This window comes from Apteryx mantelli, chromosome 1, assembly GCF_036417845.1.
Source record: "Apteryx mantelli isolate bAptMan1 chromosome 1, bAptMan1.hap1, whole genome shotgun sequence".
NCBI lineage: Eukaryota > Metazoa > Chordata > Aves > Apterygiformes > Apterygidae > Apteryx > Apteryx mantelli.
In genome coordinates this window covers 87,780,256-87,802,219 of record NC_089978.1, presented here as the reverse complement: position 1 = coordinate 87,802,219, position 21,964 = coordinate 87,780,256, and the positions used below count along the sequence as shown (strand labels likewise).

Below are 21,964 nucleotides of genomic sequence, written 5' to 3'. Positions count from 1 at the left end.
TGCCACAATTATTTTTTTTTCCCCCTTTTCAGCTCTTGAATGGTGATGCTTTGGTCTTCAGGCAGGTCATTGTCTTTGGACTCAAAAAAAAATGTCCCATGTGTTTTAATAGGGAGTCTGTTAATGACTGGAGGAGCTGGGTGACCCCAGTGTGGTGTGTTAGCACAGCCTTTAAAATGTCCAGATGGAATTGTACAGGAATGTATATTCATCACAGACTTTACCAAGAACTCGTGTACTGCGTATGGGGTATTGATTCTTGTGATGTGCAGCTGGTGAAGGCCAGGTAAACCAGCTGCTATGTTTGGATCTTATACATCAGGCCTGCTTCTTGGTTTCTTGCACGTCAGTAACTCCACCTTCTCTGTCATTCTCCATAGGTACAGACACTGCCTGTTCCCCTTTCAGAGATGTGGGATTTACTGCTCAGCTGCCCAGAGTCTCTGGAATCTGGTTGAACCTCAGATTCCCTTGTGGCTTAACTGCCAAAAGTCTAGTGCTATGAATACGTTGGATTTAAATTCATCCATCTCTCCTGTAATGGTGAAAGCAGACAGTCACAAAGCTACAGACGTTTAAAAAGCTTTAAAATAAATTTTTCTTAGATAACATGGAAGATACAAGGATCAAGGAAAAAAATCAACATAAATGTCCCTTCTCCAGTTACCTCTTCTTTCTGTACTGGCCTTTAGGCTTACATCGGAACCAAATGATGAATTTGGGCTATTTCACCTGTATTTCATAGCTGTTCTGCATAGCATTGGTTATTTCTCTTTAGCTCTCTGTATAGGTCAGCTTCCGCCAATATTTTATACATCTATTTGTGATTGCAATACTACCCAAGATCAGTGGAAGTCTTGCTCAGGCTAGTTGTAATTGAATCCCCCCGTTTCCCGCTACCACCACCTTGAACACCATAATCCCTGTGGCTTTTAAGACTCAATTTTCACAGCTCATTTCTTTTTCTACTCTTTAGAATTTCCTGTTCTCCAAGCCTCAGGCTCTTCAGATAAGCTTGGTCTGGTAGCTTTCTATTATTTCCATGAGCCAGCAATGTGCTGTTATGGCCAAGAAGACCAATCATATCCTGGACTGCATTAGGAAGAGCATTGACAGCAGGTCAAGGGAGGTGATCCTCCCCCTCTCCTCAGCCCTGGTGAGGCCACATCTGGACTGTTGTGTCCAGTTCAGGCTCCCTAGTACAAGAGAGACATGGAGCTATTGGAGAGAGTCCAGTGGAGGGCTGCTAAGGTGATGAAGGGACTGGAGCATCTGTGATATGAGGAATGGCTGAGAGAGCTGGGACTCTTCAGCCTGGAGAAGAGAAGACTGAGGGGGGGGATCTTATCAATGTGTTTAAGTATCTGAAGAGAGGGTGTAAAGATGGGTCCAGACTCTTTTCAGTGGTGTCCAGCAACAGGACAAGAGGCAACAGGCACAAACTGAAACACAGGAAGGTCCATCTGAACATAAGGAAAAACGTCTTTACTGTGAGGGTGACTGAGCACTGGAGTGGGTTACCCAGAGAGGTTGTGGAGTCTCCTTTGGAGATCCTCAAAAGCCGTCTGGACACAATCCTTGGAAACATGCTGTAGGTGACCCTGCTTGAGCAAGGGGGTTGGACTAGATGATCTCTTGAGGTTCCTTCCAACCTCAACCATTCTGTGTGATTCTGTGTGTGTATTGCTGCTGCCTTTTTGTTCTTAGAAGTTCCACATGAAGGTCTGGAGCTTTCCATTTTACTAGGCTTTCAGACTGTCAGGTCTAGCTCAGAGAGCAAATGTAGATGGCTTCTTCACCTGAGGTATTGCTGATGCAGTGATTTCATAACCTCAAGCATAGTTTGTAAACTGCCTCACAGTTATTTTAACACTGTGATAATTTTCTGAGTATACTCTTGTTCTTTAGTATGCATGGTAAAATTCACTTGCACCAAGAGAAAATGGTGCTCATTTGAATATATTAATTTTGTCTGTCCAAATTTATGTGTAATTTTAGGATTTATCTTATATTCTGTGTAAGAAAATAAAAGTGGTTTTAAGATTATTTTTATTCTCCCCTCCCTCTCTCATTTCAGATGTTGCATTTGTGGATATGAGTGATATTTCCAAACAACCATCGCTATTCTACCACCTTGGTGTGCGTGAAAGCTTTGAAATGGCAAACAATGTTATACTTTACTATGACACTGATGCTGATACTGCTCAATCTCTCAAAGTAAGATTCTCACTTGAAAATCTGCTTCATTTCAGAAATACCTTTGAATACCTGATCCTGCAGACATTTGTGTTTTTCTAAAACTTCCATTAAATGTGATTTCCTGTTAGCTACATAACGCAGGAGCTATTTTTCTTAGAATTATTTTGTTACTAACAAAAATAGTGTGATCAGAATAGCATAAAAGCTTGTTTGTAAGATCAGATCCATAATACAGTACTGATTTTGCTTCACATGATTCAGCTTAGAGGTATGACGGCAGCTCTGATTTTCATGGCTTTCAAAAAGTCTGTTTTTCTTCCTCTCCCTCTTTTAATTTGGGTACATGTAGATAGATATTAAGTCTTGTTTGATAATGACACTTCACTTGAACAAGGAATGTATTGCAGCCTATTCTTGCTATTGGAGCACTTCTCTCAGATCAGGTTAGTATCTCCTAGATGATGAGTAGCAAAGACTGCAGGGATCTCCTTTTTATTACTGTTTGGTGAAGATAAGAAAGATCCTCATCAAGTCTCTTTATAGGCCTATTCATTTTTATAGTAGGATAGTACTTGCTATTACACTTAAGTCCTGAAATTGCTGTTCTGGGTGCAGGTCATATATTGTGGATGTTTCTGCCTTTCTCAGTACAAGTTCTCTTTGTTTTAGATCATGTTTAGACTTCTTTCTTCTCTAGGTCATCACCTATTGCTTCTTTTAATATCATCTGTCTTCTCGCTACCTTCAATGAGAGCGGCTTTGTTCATACTTCTTTTTTTTTTCTTATTTTGAGTTATTGCCCTGTACTCTGTCTGTATTTTTCATGCCACAGATGTCCAAAAATTCTTTTCAGAATTCTCTAACCTCTCTTGATGCCATGAGAATATTGTTTAGTGTTAGTTTTATATGAGTCTCCTTGTCTTTTTCCAGAAAAGCTCTGTTCTGTCACAGCTTTTCTTCCTCTTTCCTCCCGCTTTCAATGTCATTGAGTCTCCTCTCATGTGTCTAGTAGCTCATACTTTCTTTCTTCAGGGGGTTGTCCACACATCCATTCACATTCTGGGTGTCCTGGAGTCACAAGAACTCAGAGATGGAGCTTCTTCCATCCTTTGCTATAAGATATTACTCATTGCACCAAGGCATACTTGCATGCCCTCCTTTCCTCTAGCTAATCTGGGTGGGCAGGCATACAACTTCTCATTCTGCAGTGGTAATATACCTGACTGCAAAGAGATCTTTCCTTTTCATTTTTTGTTAACACATTTTTACCTTTCTTTTGTGTTCTCTCTCAGATGTTCTGAATAGCTTGGTTCTCCCCAGCACATACTAAAGTTTGGGAAGCACAGGTTAGTCATCCAAGTGCCTCCACCCAGTGAGGAGCTCAGTGAATGGCTTTTATTTCTACACCTTGTGCCAAGCACATACTCGAGCACATGCTCCAAAACTGGAGTGCTGAATGGCCTCCAGGGTGCATCCGTGGGCCAGATCTGCAGATTGTTCATTGCCAGAGCTTGCAAGTCTTTGCGGTGTCAGATCTGGGGTGTTTTTTGCAAGAGTGGAGAGGTCAAGGTGCGGGGAACATGGCTCCTGGGAACACTGGAGCATGATTGGATCACTTAGGCCTAGAAAAGCCATTATCTGCCTTGATATCTCTCTGCTGGGAACTCTGTCAGTGGCATTGAGGCCCCACTGGACCTTTTCCTTGTCTCTCCATTGTTTGTTTACCTTTTGGGCCAACAAAAGCCCATTACACATCTTTCTTCAGGATCAGAAGGCTTGATTCAAGTTGCTGGAACTAAGTTGAAGAGATCCGCTGGATCAGAGGGTAGTGTAGCTTAAGGGGCCATGCACAGGGGCATGGTTCCGTCCAACCCTGATGTCCTTGATACCTCTTCTGTAATTGAGCCCCAGCTACATCCAAATATACTAATACACCTTTCTTCTAAGGAATACTTCAAAAGGTAGATAGGGATCGTTCTTGGGGTCTTTCAGTGAAGAAGTTTCCTTGATCTCTTGACACATTTCATGGCTACTGGATAGTTTTCAGTCAGAAGAGTTCATTTCTCCCCAGTGAGAAAGGTCTTCATCAACAGTAGACAAAGCCTTGCTAGAGGTACTTGTTTAGCTAGATGGTCATAATTTATTTTCAGATATGTGATAGTTCAGATGTGTCTGAGCTCTTGTTCTGAAGCATTTGATCAGGCTTTAAGAGTTTTAATTAATCAATAATTTTATTAAGGTATTGGTACCTTAATATGTATTTTATGTATTTTTGACGAACTGTTGGCCATTCTTTATTCTCAGATTTATGAGTGGTCAGGTTTTTTACCTCTTTCCCCTTAGGAATTCCTTATTTTAGTTGGATCTAACTTGCTGTGTATGCCTCTTTTCAGTAGCTAGTCTAATTGTTCTAAAGGTGGTATTTCTGGCGCTGTTACCCCTACTGGGAAGATACGTGAAATTCAGGCAACTTGACTATATGTGACTCATTTCATAGGGCCCATCCTGAAATTCTCCCAAGAGCTGTGTCTTCATTTTCACCATTGTTCTTTCCAAAACCTCCTAGTTCAAAGAACATAAAAGGATATATAGTCTGGACTTCAGATGATCATATTTGCAGAACGAAACCTCTTTGGTCCCTGTTGTTGAGAAAAAAGTGCATGTGCACTGTCATTTCTGTGCAGTGGTTGTCCAAGTGGATTTCAGGCTGTTTTAGATAGGAAGTTGCTCAAGCAGAGTCATCTCTGCTTGTTGGAGCACGTAATCACATCAATGACCTTGCTTAGAAACTCATCTGATCTAACGTATGTAGAATGGCTTATCTGGAGTTCTGCTTAGCTTCACCAAGCAATGTTCATGGGACATGTAGGCCAACACTAGAGGAAGGAGGAGAAGGTGGCTACTTACCAGTAGCTGGAGATCTTTGAGATCTGGTTTACATCTCCATTAATTTCTCATCTCCTTCATAGTTGATACTATCTCTTTTTGGATTTCAAGGTGAGAAGAATTAGGATGTTGAAGGAGTGTCTTGGTCTATGCTCATCAAGGTAGGGAAGGGCCTCGGTATCTTAAGGATACACTTTCAAAGAAAGTCTCTAGACTTGAATGCTTCTGTCTCGCAAATGCCCATAGTATGATTGGGTATGAGGATTGCCTGCTTAAGAAACTCCAGTTACTGGTAAGTACCAGCTTTCTTCTTCTTTTGAGCACTTCTTTAAATAGGTCTCTTGTTGGAATCATCATTTTTTTTCTAACCTGAACTACTGAGACTTTTCTTGTCATTTTTCAGTCCCTTTACTTGTAATTTACTGTAGCAGGAAATATGGATTACTCTGTGAAAACACATATGTGCATATGTATATGTATACCAGTTGTTTTTATTGTAAATAATAATTCTCAGTACAAATGACAAATATTTTTATTCTCTTTTTTTCAGGATATGGTATCCCGGAAAAACACAGTAAGTATTAAATCCACATTCATTTGAAAACACAAAATGAGGATTCTACCTGTGAAGCAACTCTAATAACAAAGCTGCCAAGACATGGTATATGGTCTATATGATCGAAAGAAGTCTGTTTGCCCCGTATACAATTCAAACTAGTTGGAATCTTTCTGACTTCCTTTCAAAAGTAGAACAAGCTAACAAAGTACTTTTCTTTAGACGTTCCTTTTTAAGTTCTAGAAAAGTGCCAATAGATATGTTATATATGTAGGTTCATAGATCAAAATGTAAACTCAGAAATTCAAGGTCTCTTTCTCCCTCTCCTACTTTCATCCACTTGTGTAAATGTATATATGTGTTTGAGACCTTAATAGGACTCATGCATATCAAACCCTTTTGGCCCCTGTGTACCCAGCCTCTTGCTCACAGACTGAGATTTTACTTAGGAATGCAAAAGCTTGTTTCCCAAAATAAAATTATTCTTACTCTTAATGCCAGTAAAACCAAACAGGTAAACCTGAAGGAAGATAAAATATACTGGTTATTTTATGTTTATTGCAATATAGCACAATATCTTATACAGTTGTGTATTTTTTATTTCAGACCACATCAATGGTTATTTTCATTGAACACTGCATGTTGTTATACTGAGGAATATTGAATTTGCAAAAATCTTAAACTTTGATTTATTCCCTTTTGCTTCCCCATGCGCACCTTAAACTTTTATTCTCTTCTGAAGAATACAGAGCAAGCCAAAATGTTTTTAGATTTTGCTAAAGTGGCAATTTAAAAGAGGATGAGAAGAGACAATGCATTAGTTAACAGCAGTTTATTTTGAGTTGCTGTTTACCCTTGGCAACAGCACTGTACGTAGGCTAAAGATAGATCAGTTTGAGCACGTGAGTAAGTCCAGGTCATTCTCCTGTTTGTCTTGGTGATCCCTGAACTAGTTTCACCTTTGGTGTGCAGGGTGTTTACTATTCTGCAGCTCTGTGAACAGGGACCTGAAAATGATTGTAGATTTGCTTGTGAATGCTACTGTCCACAGGCATTCACAAGAACACAATGAAAATGTCACAAGTGCACAAATACGGGGGATTTTTTTCCTCCAGAGTGAGAAGGAGAATTTTGACTGAGACGTTTTCCAGAGATGGAATAAATGCAAAGTGGACCGTGACCAGTTTAGTGTAGTGTGGTCAGATTAGCAGCCTGCAGCCTTTTCTTTTGGACGTTTCTCTGTCCTACAGAGGGAGGGATGACTGCTTTCACCTTGACATGGAAGAGAAAAAAAGAGACCTGGTGACATGCTTCCTACAGCAGGGTATGGTATCAGACTTGGAAACTCTTACCCTCTCCATGTGGCTAGTGAAAGGAGGAGGGAGGGATCCTGAAACTGGGGTCCTGACCCCTCCTTTAAAAAGATTGTATTGTCTACCCCACTTTCTTCAAGTGCTTAAATTAAGAAAACAATATTGAGTAAAATGCAGTGAGGAAAAAACAACTGGCTTTAAATATCAAGCATGGATTTTTGACCCTTTCTTGTTGTTTGAAATTTTCATGTTCTCTTTTATTAGATAGCAACTTATATTTTAATGTGTTCCCATAATTCATTCTGTTACCAGTTTTTTAATCAGAAATTACTGACAACATACTAGCAAGATAATTAATAGGTTAAAACTTTGATTACCTAAGTTGGAATTGACTATGACTAGATGATTGCTTTCCCCACCTTCCAGATCCAATGAAGTCTGAGAGGCATGCGGTTTGTCACTGTTGCAATATACTGCCACTGCCTCATTGCTTGCTTAAATATTTCACAACCACATCAGCGATGTTTTGTTTGAAGCTTCTTGATAATTAGGGTTGCTGCACTAGTTACACAGTTACAGAATCAGTGCGCATTCACTATGTCCGATCACGTGCATAGTTGCATAACCACTTCAGTTTAAATGCTGAATATTGGATACAAGAGTTAATACTGCTGTTCTAGGGTTTCGTGTTTTCCTTTCACTTTTCCTGGTTGAACTGATCTTTGTGTGGGTATGCCTCTGCTATAGCTATGGAGTAGCAGAGAGAACTTAAATACACTCTTCACTAGGTTTGTAGACCTATTGGAAAGAGGATAGATACTTAACCTGCTAAGCCTTCCTCCAACCCAGAGGTAGCCACACGGTTGCCATTGCTGGTTTTGCATGAAGAGAACTCCTCTCCACATCTTTTGACTTCTTGTGTCCACATATCTGCACTGTGTATAAGGGAAGAAGAACAACAGAGATTGCTGTAAGGCACATATAGCACCATTTTTCCAGCAGCACAAGTGAAACTTCCTACACAGGATACTGTAGCTATGAGCCTTCTCTGCAGATTCCTTGCCCTCACCTTCACTATTTATATCCTGCAAATCATGTACAAAGGCACGAAAAAGATCATAGCATAGAACAGGAGTGGAGCCATGTTAAAGATGCAGAGAAGACAAGTGGTTACTGTTTCCTTTATGGTGATTGTTTCTTTCCTGTATTATAAGCCTTGAAAGAAATCGATGTTTTCCTTTTAAAGAAAAGCTTAACCAGTTACTCTAATTCAGCATCAGGGAGTCAGGGAAGAGGCGAGAGCGAGGAAGGTGAACATAAAGCTGAGAGCAATGCATAGAAAAATGGTTAGCAGTTCATTTGGGTTTTGCCCAAGAGTACAGCTGATCTAATGGTGAAAATTAGAGAGCAGCTTGCTGAGGTGGAGTGAGTCTGTGAGAGTTTTAATAGCTTACTGTCTGAAAAGAGTGTAAGAGCAGGAGAATTGGGAATGTAGCTTCCACCATTAGGAGTGAAATTTTCAGAGATAAGGTGGGGAATGTGATTCAGTTCTACCTGACTCCCCCAAAAAGCAATTAAAATTCTGTATTGATAATTTATTACACACTGAGATACATGAAGAAAGAATTATTTAATGTGAGAGCTGAGTTCCCAAGACAGATTTGCCCTGGTATGAAGTTAAAGTTCAGTAATCTCTGTGTCCCTGCAGCTAGGTTTCTTTCTTGTGCAACTCCTGTGAGCTTTGAGGACAGTCTTCTGCTAATCTTACTCAGGGTGTATGCACAGCTCCCTAGTTTCTGTCAGAAAAATCACCTATAAAATAAATCACAAATATCCAGCCTTACAGAACAGTCTGTTTTCTGTGTCATTATGAAGAAATCAATGAGAGCAGACTGGGTATTGTTGGGCTGGAGAGTACAGGAAAATGCATTTATCTAGGGAGAATGTGTTTTGGACCTCAAATTGCTATTGGTTTATAGGAGAAATGAAATTCCAAGGATTTCAAAAAGCAGTGTTGCTTTAATTATAAACAAACAAACAAAAACAGTAAACCCCCACAACTTTCCCCAAACCAAACAAATAAACAAAACCCATGGAGAAGTTGTTTTATTTTGATGCAATATTTTGTTGCTAGCCCTGATTTTTTTTTCAATAGGGAAATTTTATTTCCCTCTACAGAACTTTAAGGAATGGAGCATAAGCAAATCTAAGGTGGAGTGAAGGAAAGAGTACACAAAGGGCTTTTTAAAAACTGCTGCGATCCGGAGGCAAAATGAAAAGCCCTTCTAGAAATAGTTCTAGCATTGGTTGCCCCTAGTTTGAAATACATACTTTGACCCATTTGGTTCATCTGAGCATGGCACTGTAAGCTAGAACTTTCCACTCTGGAAAATTATTAGGGCAGATACAGAATGTGAAGAGAAAGAGTTAATAGTTGATTTTCCTTTCGTCGATGGTATGTCTGAGGAAATTTGGATAAGTCTATTAATTGCTTTCAGGGAAAATATTTAAAGAAAAGTAAGATGGCTATGAAATCAGAAGGCTTATTATACTATACTTAGGTCTGTGGGCCTGCTGAAGTATTTCTAGAAATTTAAATGGATTTTTCCTCAAACCCTCTAGCAGCTCTTATAATAAGCAGAAAATAATGTCTGGGCCATGGAGGAGTCATTAGCAAAAATTCCCCTTGATTTAAAGGGAACAGGATTGTAATTTATCCTTGCCGCAAGGAATTTTTATTTTGAAAAATCACTTTTTAATGTGATTGGCAGAAAGTCTCTTCAGAGTTTCATTAGCGGTGTAAATTAGACTGTATCCACTGTTTGAAGGTAATAAACATTTAAGAAAACTAAATTTAAAGATTTTGGCACTTGGACTTACATTACATTGAAAATTCTACAATTTACTAGTCCCAGTGGATTGAGTGGGAGCCAAGACTGAAGTATGATTACATTATAGGAACCTAGTAATCTGAAGAAAGAGGACTGTAGAGTACCTTTATGTATTTTATTTTCTGATAATTTTTACAATATATAGAAGGTTTTATGATATATTTCTAGAAAAGCCTCTGAGGCACCAGAAATATTAAAAGAATTTGCAAAAGGGCACAAAATGAAAGAGATTCTTAGGAACAGGAACGTCTAAAATACAGACAGTGATTATTCCTTCTCTGGGAAGAAGAGTACAAGGAACAAGTAACCCAGTAAATACTATTTTTAATGTTTCTGTGCATTAAATATTCTACTGTTACTATTGACATAACAAAAACTCAGGGTTTTAAAAAATGTATTTAGGAAAGTTAGTTTTCCTGGAAATGTCACTGTCTCCTAGAGTGTATGTATAGTGATTGGATATAGTTAAATATTTGGCAATAAATCTGTCAGGTTGATGAAAGTAAGACTGCTGAGAACATGTTAATGATGACATAAGGAGATGTGCAGACAAATAGACCATATAGATAGAAACCTTATCTTCTTGGTGGCAAAGTTTTGCACTAAATTTTCTTGGTCTTGTAAATATGGACTTGCTATAAATATCTATTTTTATTTTCTATTGTTTATTTCTTTAATAATTTCTCTATTCGTATGTCATGTCTGTCTTTTTGATTCTTATACTTCCATGTTTTGTGGTGGCGTTTTCCTTTTTTTCTTTGTTTTATTTCAATTTGGAGTAGGTTGCCAACCACAAAGCTTTTCTTCGGGTTCAAGTACCTCCTGAATACCACAGTGGTAATCTGATAGGCAAAGTATGTATCACTTTTAAATCTGCTTTCTGTTGAATAAATGTGCCATCTTATTACTATGTTTCTAGGCATTTTTATATAAGGATGCTTTAAAAATAGCTCTTGGCAGGTTCTTTCTTTCAAAGTAGTTGTAATCTGGGAGTACTCGTTACTGGCAAGCTGACTCTCAGCATCCTGAGAGTTTGGGTGTTTAGTTTGTAAAAATCTCTCTCACAGCATTTACATTAAAATATTTACTGCGTATATTCAAGATTTGAAGAGAAAGTATTTTCAAAAGCTTTTAGTGTGTTAGAGTAACTTGTGTCACAAGATGGATGGGAACGTGATGTCACAGAAAACTGCTGTGGAAGAAACTCTCTTGATTCTTGAGACAGTGATGTATTAAACTCTCTGAATACGCAAAAATCTTTGACTCCTGTGAGTCAGCACAGTTCAGTTCCTGTTATCTATGTGCTTTTTTTCTAATTACTTTGTAAGGTAGGGTGAGCACTTTTAAGTTTATCCTAACACTTTTAATGCTTGACTAAGTGGCAAAATTAACTACGTAGCTAGAGTGAAATAATTGTGCTATTAGCTATGCGGGCCTGATTCCCTCTCAGAAGATGCAGAGATTTTATTCAACATTATTTATTCAAAAAAAAGCCTTTAATTCAAGTATAGTATTTCCATATCAAAGGAACAGTTTGAAAGAATAGCTGTAGCAGTACAGTTGAAAAGACTATGTACTTTATTAAAGTCAAATGTTTGCTTTTAACAGTGTTAGCAAAATGTTTACAGAGGAATATTTTAAGACAAAAAGCACTCTACATTTGCCCCATCTTCCCTAGACCCTAGCAATGGCCTATGCAGGCCCAGCTCTTTCAGGCGTAACTCCTTCAACCGCTTTCCTCTGAGGAATGCCATTTTGGGCATTTTAAAAATCCCATTTTTAACTTACTTGCAGTTATTTTCTTTTTTCTGTTCCTAAGATTTTGGCCCTTTTTCTGGTCAATTAAAGTGCTGTGATCAAACGCAAATGTTTTATTGCTAGCACGTTGTGCATTTATTGTTTGCTGGAAGATGAGCTATTGAGAGGGTTTTTTTCAGTCTGCTTGTTTTTGCATATTTTTAAACTAAACTTTTAAACTTGAGACTTTTTTCAAAATAAGACAAAGGTTGTTTTTTTTTTAAGCTGAGCTAATAATCCTGAAAAAAACCAACTCAACATACAGTCTACATAAGTTAAAGTTATAATTCCATCGCAGTTAAATAATTCATGATTTATAGATTATACATATTTGGAGCTCACATTGTTATATATGTTCCTTAATACATACACGTGCCGTTTATTCACTATCTAATGAAGCAATAGTTGGTTTGTGACAGGACAGTAATTTTCACAATTACTGATTTTTGCTGTCAGAGATGAAGCATCAGCATCCAGAACAGGTGATCTGCCAAAGAAATAAGATTGATATTTTCAGCCATCGCTAGCCCTTGACAGTGTAAGCAAAGTTGATCAGCAGAATTGTTTTTCTACACAGTGAGAAGAGGGAAGACTCTTCTAGAAATCTCAGCCCACACACTACATATGAAGGGGCTTTATAATTTATTGTGTATAAATATTGGACAGAAGAAGTTAGAAAACTGGAGATCATTGTCTATCAGGGAACAGTGGGATACAACATTTGGTTTCTTTGGTACTATACTCAATGGTATCTCTGCCAGGAGGCAGATTGTCTTTCTCTTTATGTACGGCACTGAAGGCTTGCATTACTAACTAGTTTAACTGGGTGCGTGACTGCTCATCCCAAACACAGCAAAATAATTTTTGAAGTTATGGCTTTGCTGGTTGCTCTTCAGACAAGGTGATGTGCTGAAATACATGCAGGGTTCCTGACTTCTGCGTACAGAAATGTATCTGTGTTACGGATGAAAATGTGTTTTTAATTGCACAGATTCCACTATCAAAAAGAGGCAAGAAATCTAGGTCAAAAAGATGAGACATTAGTTGAATATGATTAATACAGCATTTCATGTATGCCACTTAAAAATACCTGAATACTTGAAAAATACTCTGAAAACTGCTTTGCTTTTTCAGTAGATCACTGCAGCTCTGTTTGCATCACAAGACACATCATACTACCAAATTGGATTTGTTTTTTCCCTTTGCAGGAAGAGCTAATGCGTCGTTTCAGGTTTAAGAATAGAATTTATATGCAAGTGTTTTTTGCATTGCCCTGAACTTAGTGTTCGTTTAAGTAAACCTCAGACTAAATAATTCTAACATTCTGGTTGTTTGGGTTGCAAGGTTTCCTATTTTTTTATTAGGAAGTAAAGATAGCATTGCAACAGATCGTGATTTTGTTAGAACAGAGATACTGGACTGTATGGTTCATGAAGAAGGAATGTGGCTTGGTCTTTATCTGTTAGAAATCACTTATAATTCTAAACTGTAACAGACTCAGATCTATAGCAGGATGTCCCTGGTACAGGTTTCTTCTCTGTCTATATCTGTAGTAACTGCATGCCCTAAATTATTATTTCCCATGACCAGTTTCTTTCTCTTGTCTAGTTTATTAATACATATTAAAAATATACTATTCTTTCAGTCATCTTGACATTCTCCCATTGTTCATGGGGATTTTAAATGACTGTTACTTTACTGCAGGCTTAGATGGTATCATGAAAAATAAGGGGTGTGATGTGGCTGTAGGTGTTTGCCTTGGTATCTCCAAGGTGACGGGGGAAGGATATTGGTGGTAGTTGATTATGTTAGTTGTATCATGCTGAGCCCATGCTTCAGGGCTCCTTCCTAGTTACTATCAATGCATAGTTTGGCCGGATTTTACTTTTATTTTCTTTTAAACAGCAGAGAATTGTCATAGGTCAAAACAATATTGGTGCTTCTAGTAATAGTGGAAAACCTCTCAGGTGTCTGTTTTTTTTAAAGAATCTGAGCTTGTACTATTCAGGGTCTGGAAGGTGTTTCCCATTTCCTCTCCTCTCCCCTTTTATCACGTTGATCACATTTACACTCTTTCTATGGCCTATTAAGGGTTTTTGGTTTTCACTTTTGGAATTTTCTGTTAGAAGTTTTAGATCTATTTTGAGATGTTTAGTATTTTCTTTGGTTTGGTGTTTGATGGCAGCATGCAGCAGATGTTGTATGGATTCTTCTGGATTAAACATCTCCACGAAGTCCTTTCACAGAATCACAGAATCACAGAATTGCTGAGGTTGGAAGGGACCTCTGGAGATCATCTAGTCCAACCCCCCTGCTCAAGCAGGGTCACCTAGAGCACATTGCACAGGATTGCATCCAGGCGCATTTTGAATATCTCCAGAGAAGGAGACTCCACCACCTCTCGGGGCAACCTGTTCCAGTGCTCTGTCACCCTCACAGTGAAAAAGTTTTTCCTCATGTTAAGATGGAAGTGTCTGTGTTTCAGTTTGTGCCCATTGCCTCGCGTCCTGTCGCTCGTCACCACTGAAAAGAGTCTGGCCCCATCCTCTCGACACCCTCCCTTCAGATACTTGTACACATTGATAAGATCTCCTCTCAGCCTTCTCTTCTCCAAGCTAAACAGGCCAAGCTCTCTCAGCCTTTCCTCATAAGAGAGATGCTCCAGTCCCCTAATCATCTTTGTAGCCCTTCGCTGGACTTGCTCCAGTAGTGCCTGTGTTTCTGTGCCTGTGTTTCTGTATTTCTCAGACACTTTGCGGTGTGCTCTGCATCATATCTTTCCTAGCACAGACTAAGCCTAGAGGATGCAAGTACATCTTCACTGACTGCAAGAACATGGGAGCAGAAGGTTAGCTTGTATTGTCAGACTTGTAGTTAGGGTCTGTGCATGACAAAAAAATCAAACAGTTTTCTTGTTTTGTTTCTTAACAGATCTAGACCCTTATTCATCACCCTTGTTAATATGTGTAATTCTCCCATACGGAAGAAAACTTAAATTTAATGCTTTGCAATCTTGTATTAAACAGTGCACTAAAACCTAGTGGTGCACCAGCACTGATCTAGCTGTTTTTTTCTGACAATAAAAGATTCTGTATGTGCACAAGCAGATTTCCATTTTCATTTGTTTTCTAAAGTATGTCTGTTTTTCTTTTAGGATTCCAGTGGGAATTATTATTTTATTCCATACATTGTCACACCTTGTGCTGACTACTTTTGCTGTGAAAGTGATGCCCAGCGAAGAGCTTCTGAGTATATGCAACCCAGCTGGGACAATATCCTGGGGCCACTTTGTGTCCCACTGGTGGATAGGTTTATCAGCCTTCTCAAAGACGTTCATGTTATGTCATGGTAAATTTTGCAACATGTACATATCCAGAACCATTTATACTCTCTTCTTAATGTTATAGAAAAAGATTCAGAAGCTCTAGTAACATTGATTTTTCCCTGCACTTAATATGGTGTTAAAAGGAGTTGCTAACTTTACTGCTTACTGTATCACTGTCCTGCAGCTGTTGCAATTAATTAACCAAGTTATACTAGAGGTGATTTATGGTTACTTTCTGAAATATCAGTAAGCAGAGTTGGTCCATGGGTAAGATAAAGTTCTTAAGTATAAATTACAGTGCAGGAAGTTATAATAGAAGATGAGATCACAGCCTCTTCATAGAGCTCAAAGCTAATGACCTTGCTTTTTTTTTTTTCTCCTTTTTATCACCAAGTAAGTATATACATACAGCAGCAATGAACAATCAAATGCAACTCTTCTGCGGTAATTTTTTTTTAATATTAGCATTCTGATATCACCTAATAAATGTGATGCTGTTCAGCCACTTCTACAAGGGATTGTTAAAGTTTTGAGGATTAGGGCTGGAGATGGAAGTCCCTCTTTCTTGCTTTGCTACCCCTGTACTCTACAGCTAGTCTGATTTTTCTGGGAAAGGGGATGAGAGGCTGAGCTTCTGGGTTCTCTTTTCCCCAATGTCTGGAGCATGAGGTAGCACTGAGGACCCTCAGACTTCTTTCTCTTCCCCCATTGCCATCCCGCCCAAGTGAAGGACTTGGTTCCCTAGAAAATCCCTTTTCTCACCTTGTCCCATTGTTAGGATCCACAGATGCTTCTGCCCATGCACACCTTACCCCTTACGCCTCCATCTGCAGCAGGTCTGCTGTTTTCTGACACCTTGTTAGGGAGTGACAGGGCAATTGCTGGCCTGAGGAGGGGCAAGCTGCCTCCTGCTCTTCCTCCAAAGCAATGCTAGGGAGGAGAGTGCGTGTAGGCAGCAGGCAACACCAGCCCACTTTGAAGAGTGGGACAAGCAGGGGGGGCAGAGATGCAGTAAAGTTGCAGAGCATATGGGAGAGCTGTGCTAGGCAGTGCAGACAGGCTCATGAAACGAGTAGCACGATCACTTCTGGTAGTAGTTAATTTTGGTATCATCATCAAAAAATGTTGCTCTGGGCACCAGCTATCTGAAGCTACCTTTACGCTTTCTCTCTGACAATACATTTAAGATCAGGATTGTGGGTGACTTTGGTTTGATAATTGTGTTGTGAAGTCCTGCAGTAAAGTCTCCTTTCTGTCTCCCATTACTGTGTTCAGTTGGTAGATAGGAGTAATTATGAAGTACTGAATACAGTTTTCTGGTGTGTTTGATTCCTGTAAACTCTGGCTCAAGTGCCTGACAAAGGCTTTTGAATAACTGCAGAGTTGGACACTGTTGTGGCAGATCTCTGTGAAAAGGGAAGATGTAGCTAAATGTCACTGCATTCCCTCCAAAAGTTTGAACAGTTTTGGGATGGTTAAGTGTTAAATCATTCTTGAAAGTGAGACTTTGCATTCCCAAGTCACTTGGTTACTTTTGAAAAATATTGTCCTCTATCTCCTTTTGGTTTGGTGAACACAAGAAGGACTAATTATCATAAATCTGTAAAAGGAAATGCTGAGTAAAAACATGAGATTGATAGTACATGCTGAATTAGGCCTAACTTCCACTGACAATAAAACAAATATTAAAAGCTTTCCAGTGGTGCTTATTGAGACCTTGCTGCCTCATATTATAAAAATACCTTACATGTTATATGTGCTGTGAATATTCATTAGAGCACTTAGTTCTCTTTGCTATGTTTAGGGCTTAGTGCTAAGCGATGTTGAACACTTGCGATACTCAGTTTGTAAACAAAAACGTCATTGTATGTACTTGACTACCTGTCAGACGCCATCAGTTAATTTCTAAACCATAGACTCCAGATAATGTTAGCTCTAAGTAACCTGTCCAGATGGTTTATTATCATTACTGATAATAAAGAGGTTTTTCTGTATTCCTCAAAAGCTCTGGTGTTGTACTATGTACTGATGTTAGTGCAACTAAGGTGCAAGAAACTTTCTGTGGGATTTTACATAGATCCTGCCTCATTATGTATTGTGTTCATCGAACAAACTACAAGAAGGCAGCTTTTAGTGGCTTGTTTCTGCTTTAGGTGCTTTATTTCAAAGTCACTTAACCCCTTTAGTTTGTAAAATTGAATACCTCCTTTTTATGTCACACTAGTCTTTCCTCAGTGTGCCAGTTTATTATCCCAACTGCTTCCTTCTTTAGGATAAAGATACAAAGTACCACATCTGTCATGGTCAATAACCAAAAAAATGCTCCAGTTTTACTGAGTTAATTAAATTATCTCACAATCCTGGTCATACATGTATTGATACATAGCCCCATAGCCTGGGGCAGGGCAAGGTGGAATACATATAATGAGGTAATGACAAAAAGTGGACTTAAAGGAAAGATTTAATGTACATGTCATTCTGATAAGTAAATCATACTTTTTTTTAGAAATTATTTTTATTAGAAATATGACCATTTAAAAAAAATCTAACAGTCTTCTTCCCATACATCTATCTTTTATTTCTTTAGTGTCTATTATAAAGAAACACTGCTAAATGATATTAGAAAAGCTAGAGAGAATTATCAAGGAGACGCACTGGCTAAGGAGCTGGCCAGAATTAAGCTTCATATGGACAATACTGAAGTGCTGACTTCCGACATTGTCATAAACCTGCTTCTTTCTTATCGAGATATTCAGGTATATTCCTAAGGAGTAAAAAAGAGTATTTTACCATGGGATTTTGGCTCTCATTTGTTCTTCTGTACTTCATTGTTTGTTAAACAGTGACTCAAAACTGACACTGTATTGTTTCATTGTGTTTAACTTTTTGACTTGCGTACTGGGCCATTTAAAAGGCTTTAAAAGCTTATTTATTTTGCCCATGAACCAGAGACTTAGATGAGGTGACTTCCTGAGGTCTCCTCCTTAGTTTTCTGTCATTTTTAACCTCCTTAAAAAATAAAAAGAAACACAGAAAAATTATGGAAACAAGATTTTTGCTTTTGCTTTTCCTTCCCCCTTCCCTCCCACCCCCCAATATATTTGAAAGCTAAGAAGAGGCATTTGTTGTGACCACAGTATTTGCCACAGGAGCCCAAGTTGAGAACTACCATAAGAAGAAGCATTAATTTTGTTTTTAAAATAAGACAACTGCACCTTGTTTTTCCCTTGAATTTATTTTTTAAGTAAGTTCTACTTTTGCTAAAGCACAGCCTACGTACTGTGTTTCTGAACTGTTAATCTGTGTTGGTGGCATCCATTTTAAAATATACTTCCAGCCATTCTATGGAAATTTTTTCCATCAGCCTCTGAGTTGTTTATTTGGCAAGTATAAATGGGTCATGAGAGCAGTGGATGACCTGTGTCATCACCCAACTTTCCATTCAGGGTTGCAGGTTATCCTGCAGCAGGTTTATCCAATTTCATTTTGATCACCTCTGGTGAGCTTTGCCCCAGCTGGTTACATTTGTGTGCTTTTGAAAGCTCTTCTCCCTTGAGAAATGTAATCATTTCCAAACATAGTCTGAACAAACAAATTAGGTAATGTGAGGCCATCCTTCATCTCAGTGAATCGACCTTTTCAGCAACATATATGTGGGTAACCCCTGAAAAACCAAAATGGATTCACAAACAGCTGATGTACTGCAGAATGAGCTGGGCTCTAGTCTGTGGTGACCTGATGAAGCTTTCTTCATCAGCAGTCCTTGATTAGGACTGAAAAAGCTGAACTAACCACCTCTCCTTAATGGTGTCAGGTGTGTGATTGCTGCTGCAACTGGCCAGAGGGATTCAATAGTTTGGGCAGTGGCAATGAGGTGAGGAAGAGGCAAGTACTGACATGGATAGACAAAGTCTTCTTTAATCCCTTTCACTGGAGTTCATGGCTGTGTCACTGCCCCTTCTAGAAGCAATCAGCTGAGATACTGTCTAGCATTCATAATATGTTTAGTTTAGTGATGCTTTTCTCTGCTAGAAGATGTCTTCAGTTTCTTTTTTTTTTAATTCCTACCAGGACTATGATGCTATGGTGAAGCTGGTAGAAACACTAGAAATGCTTCCAACCTGTGATATGGCTGATGAGCACAACATTAAATTTCATTATGCTTTTGCGTTGAATCGGTAAGGATAATTGCTTGAGGCTGTTTTCATTTTATTGCTATTTGGTTTGGTCTTATGTATAAATTTATAGTGCAGATAATATCAAATTCTTTTCCCTTTCTGCACACGCTGCTTCCTGTACACCATGACCAACTTCTAACGTTAGAAGAAAACATTGTTTTCCAACAACCATCGTTTTGTCAACAACCTGATGAATGATTTGTTCCAAAGGCCACCAGAGTAATTCTGAAAGACTCCATTGATATCAATGGGTTCTTAATCAGACTGAGATTTTTTCTGAGTCATTGATTATGCTGAGCATCTTGAGTAGTTTAGCATAATAGAGTTATGAGTAAGTTATTAAACTAATGAATAACAAGTAGTACTTGATCCATGAATTGTAATTCTTAATACAGCTTCCTTGGAAGGCTGAAAGGCAATTTGAACCCACAAGCTCTTTCCTGAATCATCTTTCCTAGATTAGCAAAGTAGAAATATATTATTGAACTCTTCTAGATAGCTACAGATTTCTGTAATGCCTAAGTATAATAGTTGCTTCATTTCTAAAGAATTATATTAAGATTTCATTATGGAAAACAGATCTTATACAAATGAAATCAGATGTAAAGATAAAAGTAACTGCTTAGATGCAATCCACATGCTATTGAAAGCTGTGACCTGGAGTTCATATAAAAAATTAGCACTGGGCAGCATCAGTACAGCATACATCAGAGGGATTAGGAACTTACTAATAGGTCTAGAAAAGTAGTTGCTGATGAGGAATCCCCATTAAAAACTTTTTTTTTCCCTCTAGTGGGATTTTATAGAAAGGAGTAATAAGTCTGATGCTATTTGACAGTTTCATCAGACTTCTTAGAAGTAAATACAAAATCATTGCTCAGAAAAATATCATATACTACTCCTTCAGTTCTGTGTCAAAGAACAGCTATCACTGAGCAGTTTACATTATGTGATCCCTACAAGAAAATTCATTTTCATGCAAGGTTGCATTTCGTTCAAGGGCAAGTTTGTACACATAAGAAGAAAGAATGCAGTATGTGCCAATAGGACAGTTTGTAGAAAGTGATTTCTTTTTTAAAAGGGGATGGTGGTTGTGTTGATAGGCTGAGTGATCATCTGAGTGATGCCATGTCAAGCAGTTTGAAATGATCTTTTGAAGAATAAAGTAGTGAGTAATATAGAGTATACAGCCATAGATGTACCTGAGATTATGTGTAATTCTAGTGTCCATGCTTTTATGGAAACTAGCTATAGAGATGATTCTTGAAGACTGGAAAATGGCTTTTAAAATGCCTTTTTTATTTAAAAGAAGAAAAAAATACAAAGAAAAGAAAAAGTTCTGAGATGTGAATTCATTACAAGGAGAAGTACCTCTGTCAGAATAAAATCATCAGATATCAGATTATGCCTGAATATCTCATGCAGAAAGATAACTAGACCTATGTTTGGAACCTTAACCCAAATTTGGATGATGACAAAGCCTTTTTAATAGGGAGAATGAGAATGATTAATATTTAGTTCTTGATATCAGATATATGAATATACTTACACATAATTCAGCTTTAATTGAAATTTCTTTTTTTTAAAGATTGGAAGTGAACACTGCATGTCTTGATTCTTAGTTCCTGATATCACAGACCGTTAAATCTTAGCTGATTAACCATTTCCTGAGTCTGAAACTTGTTTAACTGCAGTATTTTCTTTCAGAAAATTCTGATCTGAATATTTAAAGAGAGAGAGAATCCATTTATATGCTTTGCATTTAGCTCTGGTATTTATGAGACCAAATAAAAGAGGTGTGTTTTTTTTTTTTTTTTAAGCAGCTAATGGGAAAAAAAGGGGGGGGAATCCCCTTTGGCAGTAAATATTTACGTACAACACAAGATAGTACTTTAAAATAGAAGCTAGTGTTTTGACACTTCTTTTGATGTTCTAAATTTTAAACAGTGTTGTAGTTTACTTCCTGGCTGTATAGTTATTACTGTATTGTTCAGGACTGCACTTTTTCCTCCAACCCTTAAGAATTGCAGGCTTGATCTTATAAAACCTCTGATGTGCTGAAATTCAAGTCTCCTTATGATACCATACTGGTGACTTGAGAAGTGCTTTTAATAAAAAGGATTTGGCCCTATTTTTGGAAAGAAAATTGTCCAACTTTTTATTATTTCAGGGACCTGATTCAAGAAGTTGAAATCTGCCAAGAATAATAATGCTAGGGTCGTGCCTTGTCCCTTTCCCTGGGAGAATATCCTGATTTGATCAGGCTATATTATTTTAAAACTTTGCCATCTACATGTGCATAGTAAAACTGGCGCACTCCCTTATTCTGTTTGTCTTGGAATTCTTTGTATTTTGAGCAGCACGTGACCCTCATGCTGTTAAACTTTCTGAATTGTTTTGACTGTGCCGATAGGGCCCTTATAAGACAACACAAAACGGATTGCTGCTGCACCTGCTTTCCCCATCAACAGATTTCATTAAATGAATCACTAGCCTGAACCAGAATGATTCTCCTTGTGTTCTTCTGGGAACAATTAAAACGCTGTTATGGAAAAGTTTTCCAGGAATGAATGACCAGTTTTCCGTTAGCAAGAATGCAGAAATTAGCTTCTACTGTTCAAAGATTTCTGTTCTACTTGAAAAAAATAGAAAAAGAGAAAAGTTTCACTTAGCTACTTCAAATATTTTTGCGTTTTGCAAAAGTCCAAAGTTTGGGACACTAAAATTTTCAGAACAAGTTCACTTAGGTAAATAATGGTCCTTAAAGTGGTGTTTTTAGCATCTTACTTCTATGGGATTTTTGAACCACTTTTTTCCAT

At 38.1% G+C, this 21,964-nt stretch overlaps 1 protein-coding gene across 1 annotated transcript in view; it reads left to right on the top strand.

Annotated features, from left to right (window-relative positions):
• Positions 1–21,964, top strand: part of MAP3K15 (mitogen-activated protein kinase kinase kinase 15) — an 87,085-nt gene that overhangs the window by 11,116 nt on the left and 54,005 nt on the right. Inside the window, 6 exon segments of the mRNA XM_067289455.1 lie at positions 2,078–2,217; positions 5,636–5,659; positions 10,628–10,699; positions 14,797–14,990; positions 17,555–17,723; positions 19,039–19,145. Coding sequence (XP_067145556.1) covers positions 2,078–2,217; positions 5,636–5,659; positions 10,628–10,699; positions 14,797–14,990; positions 17,555–17,723; positions 19,039–19,145 — 706 coding nt within the window.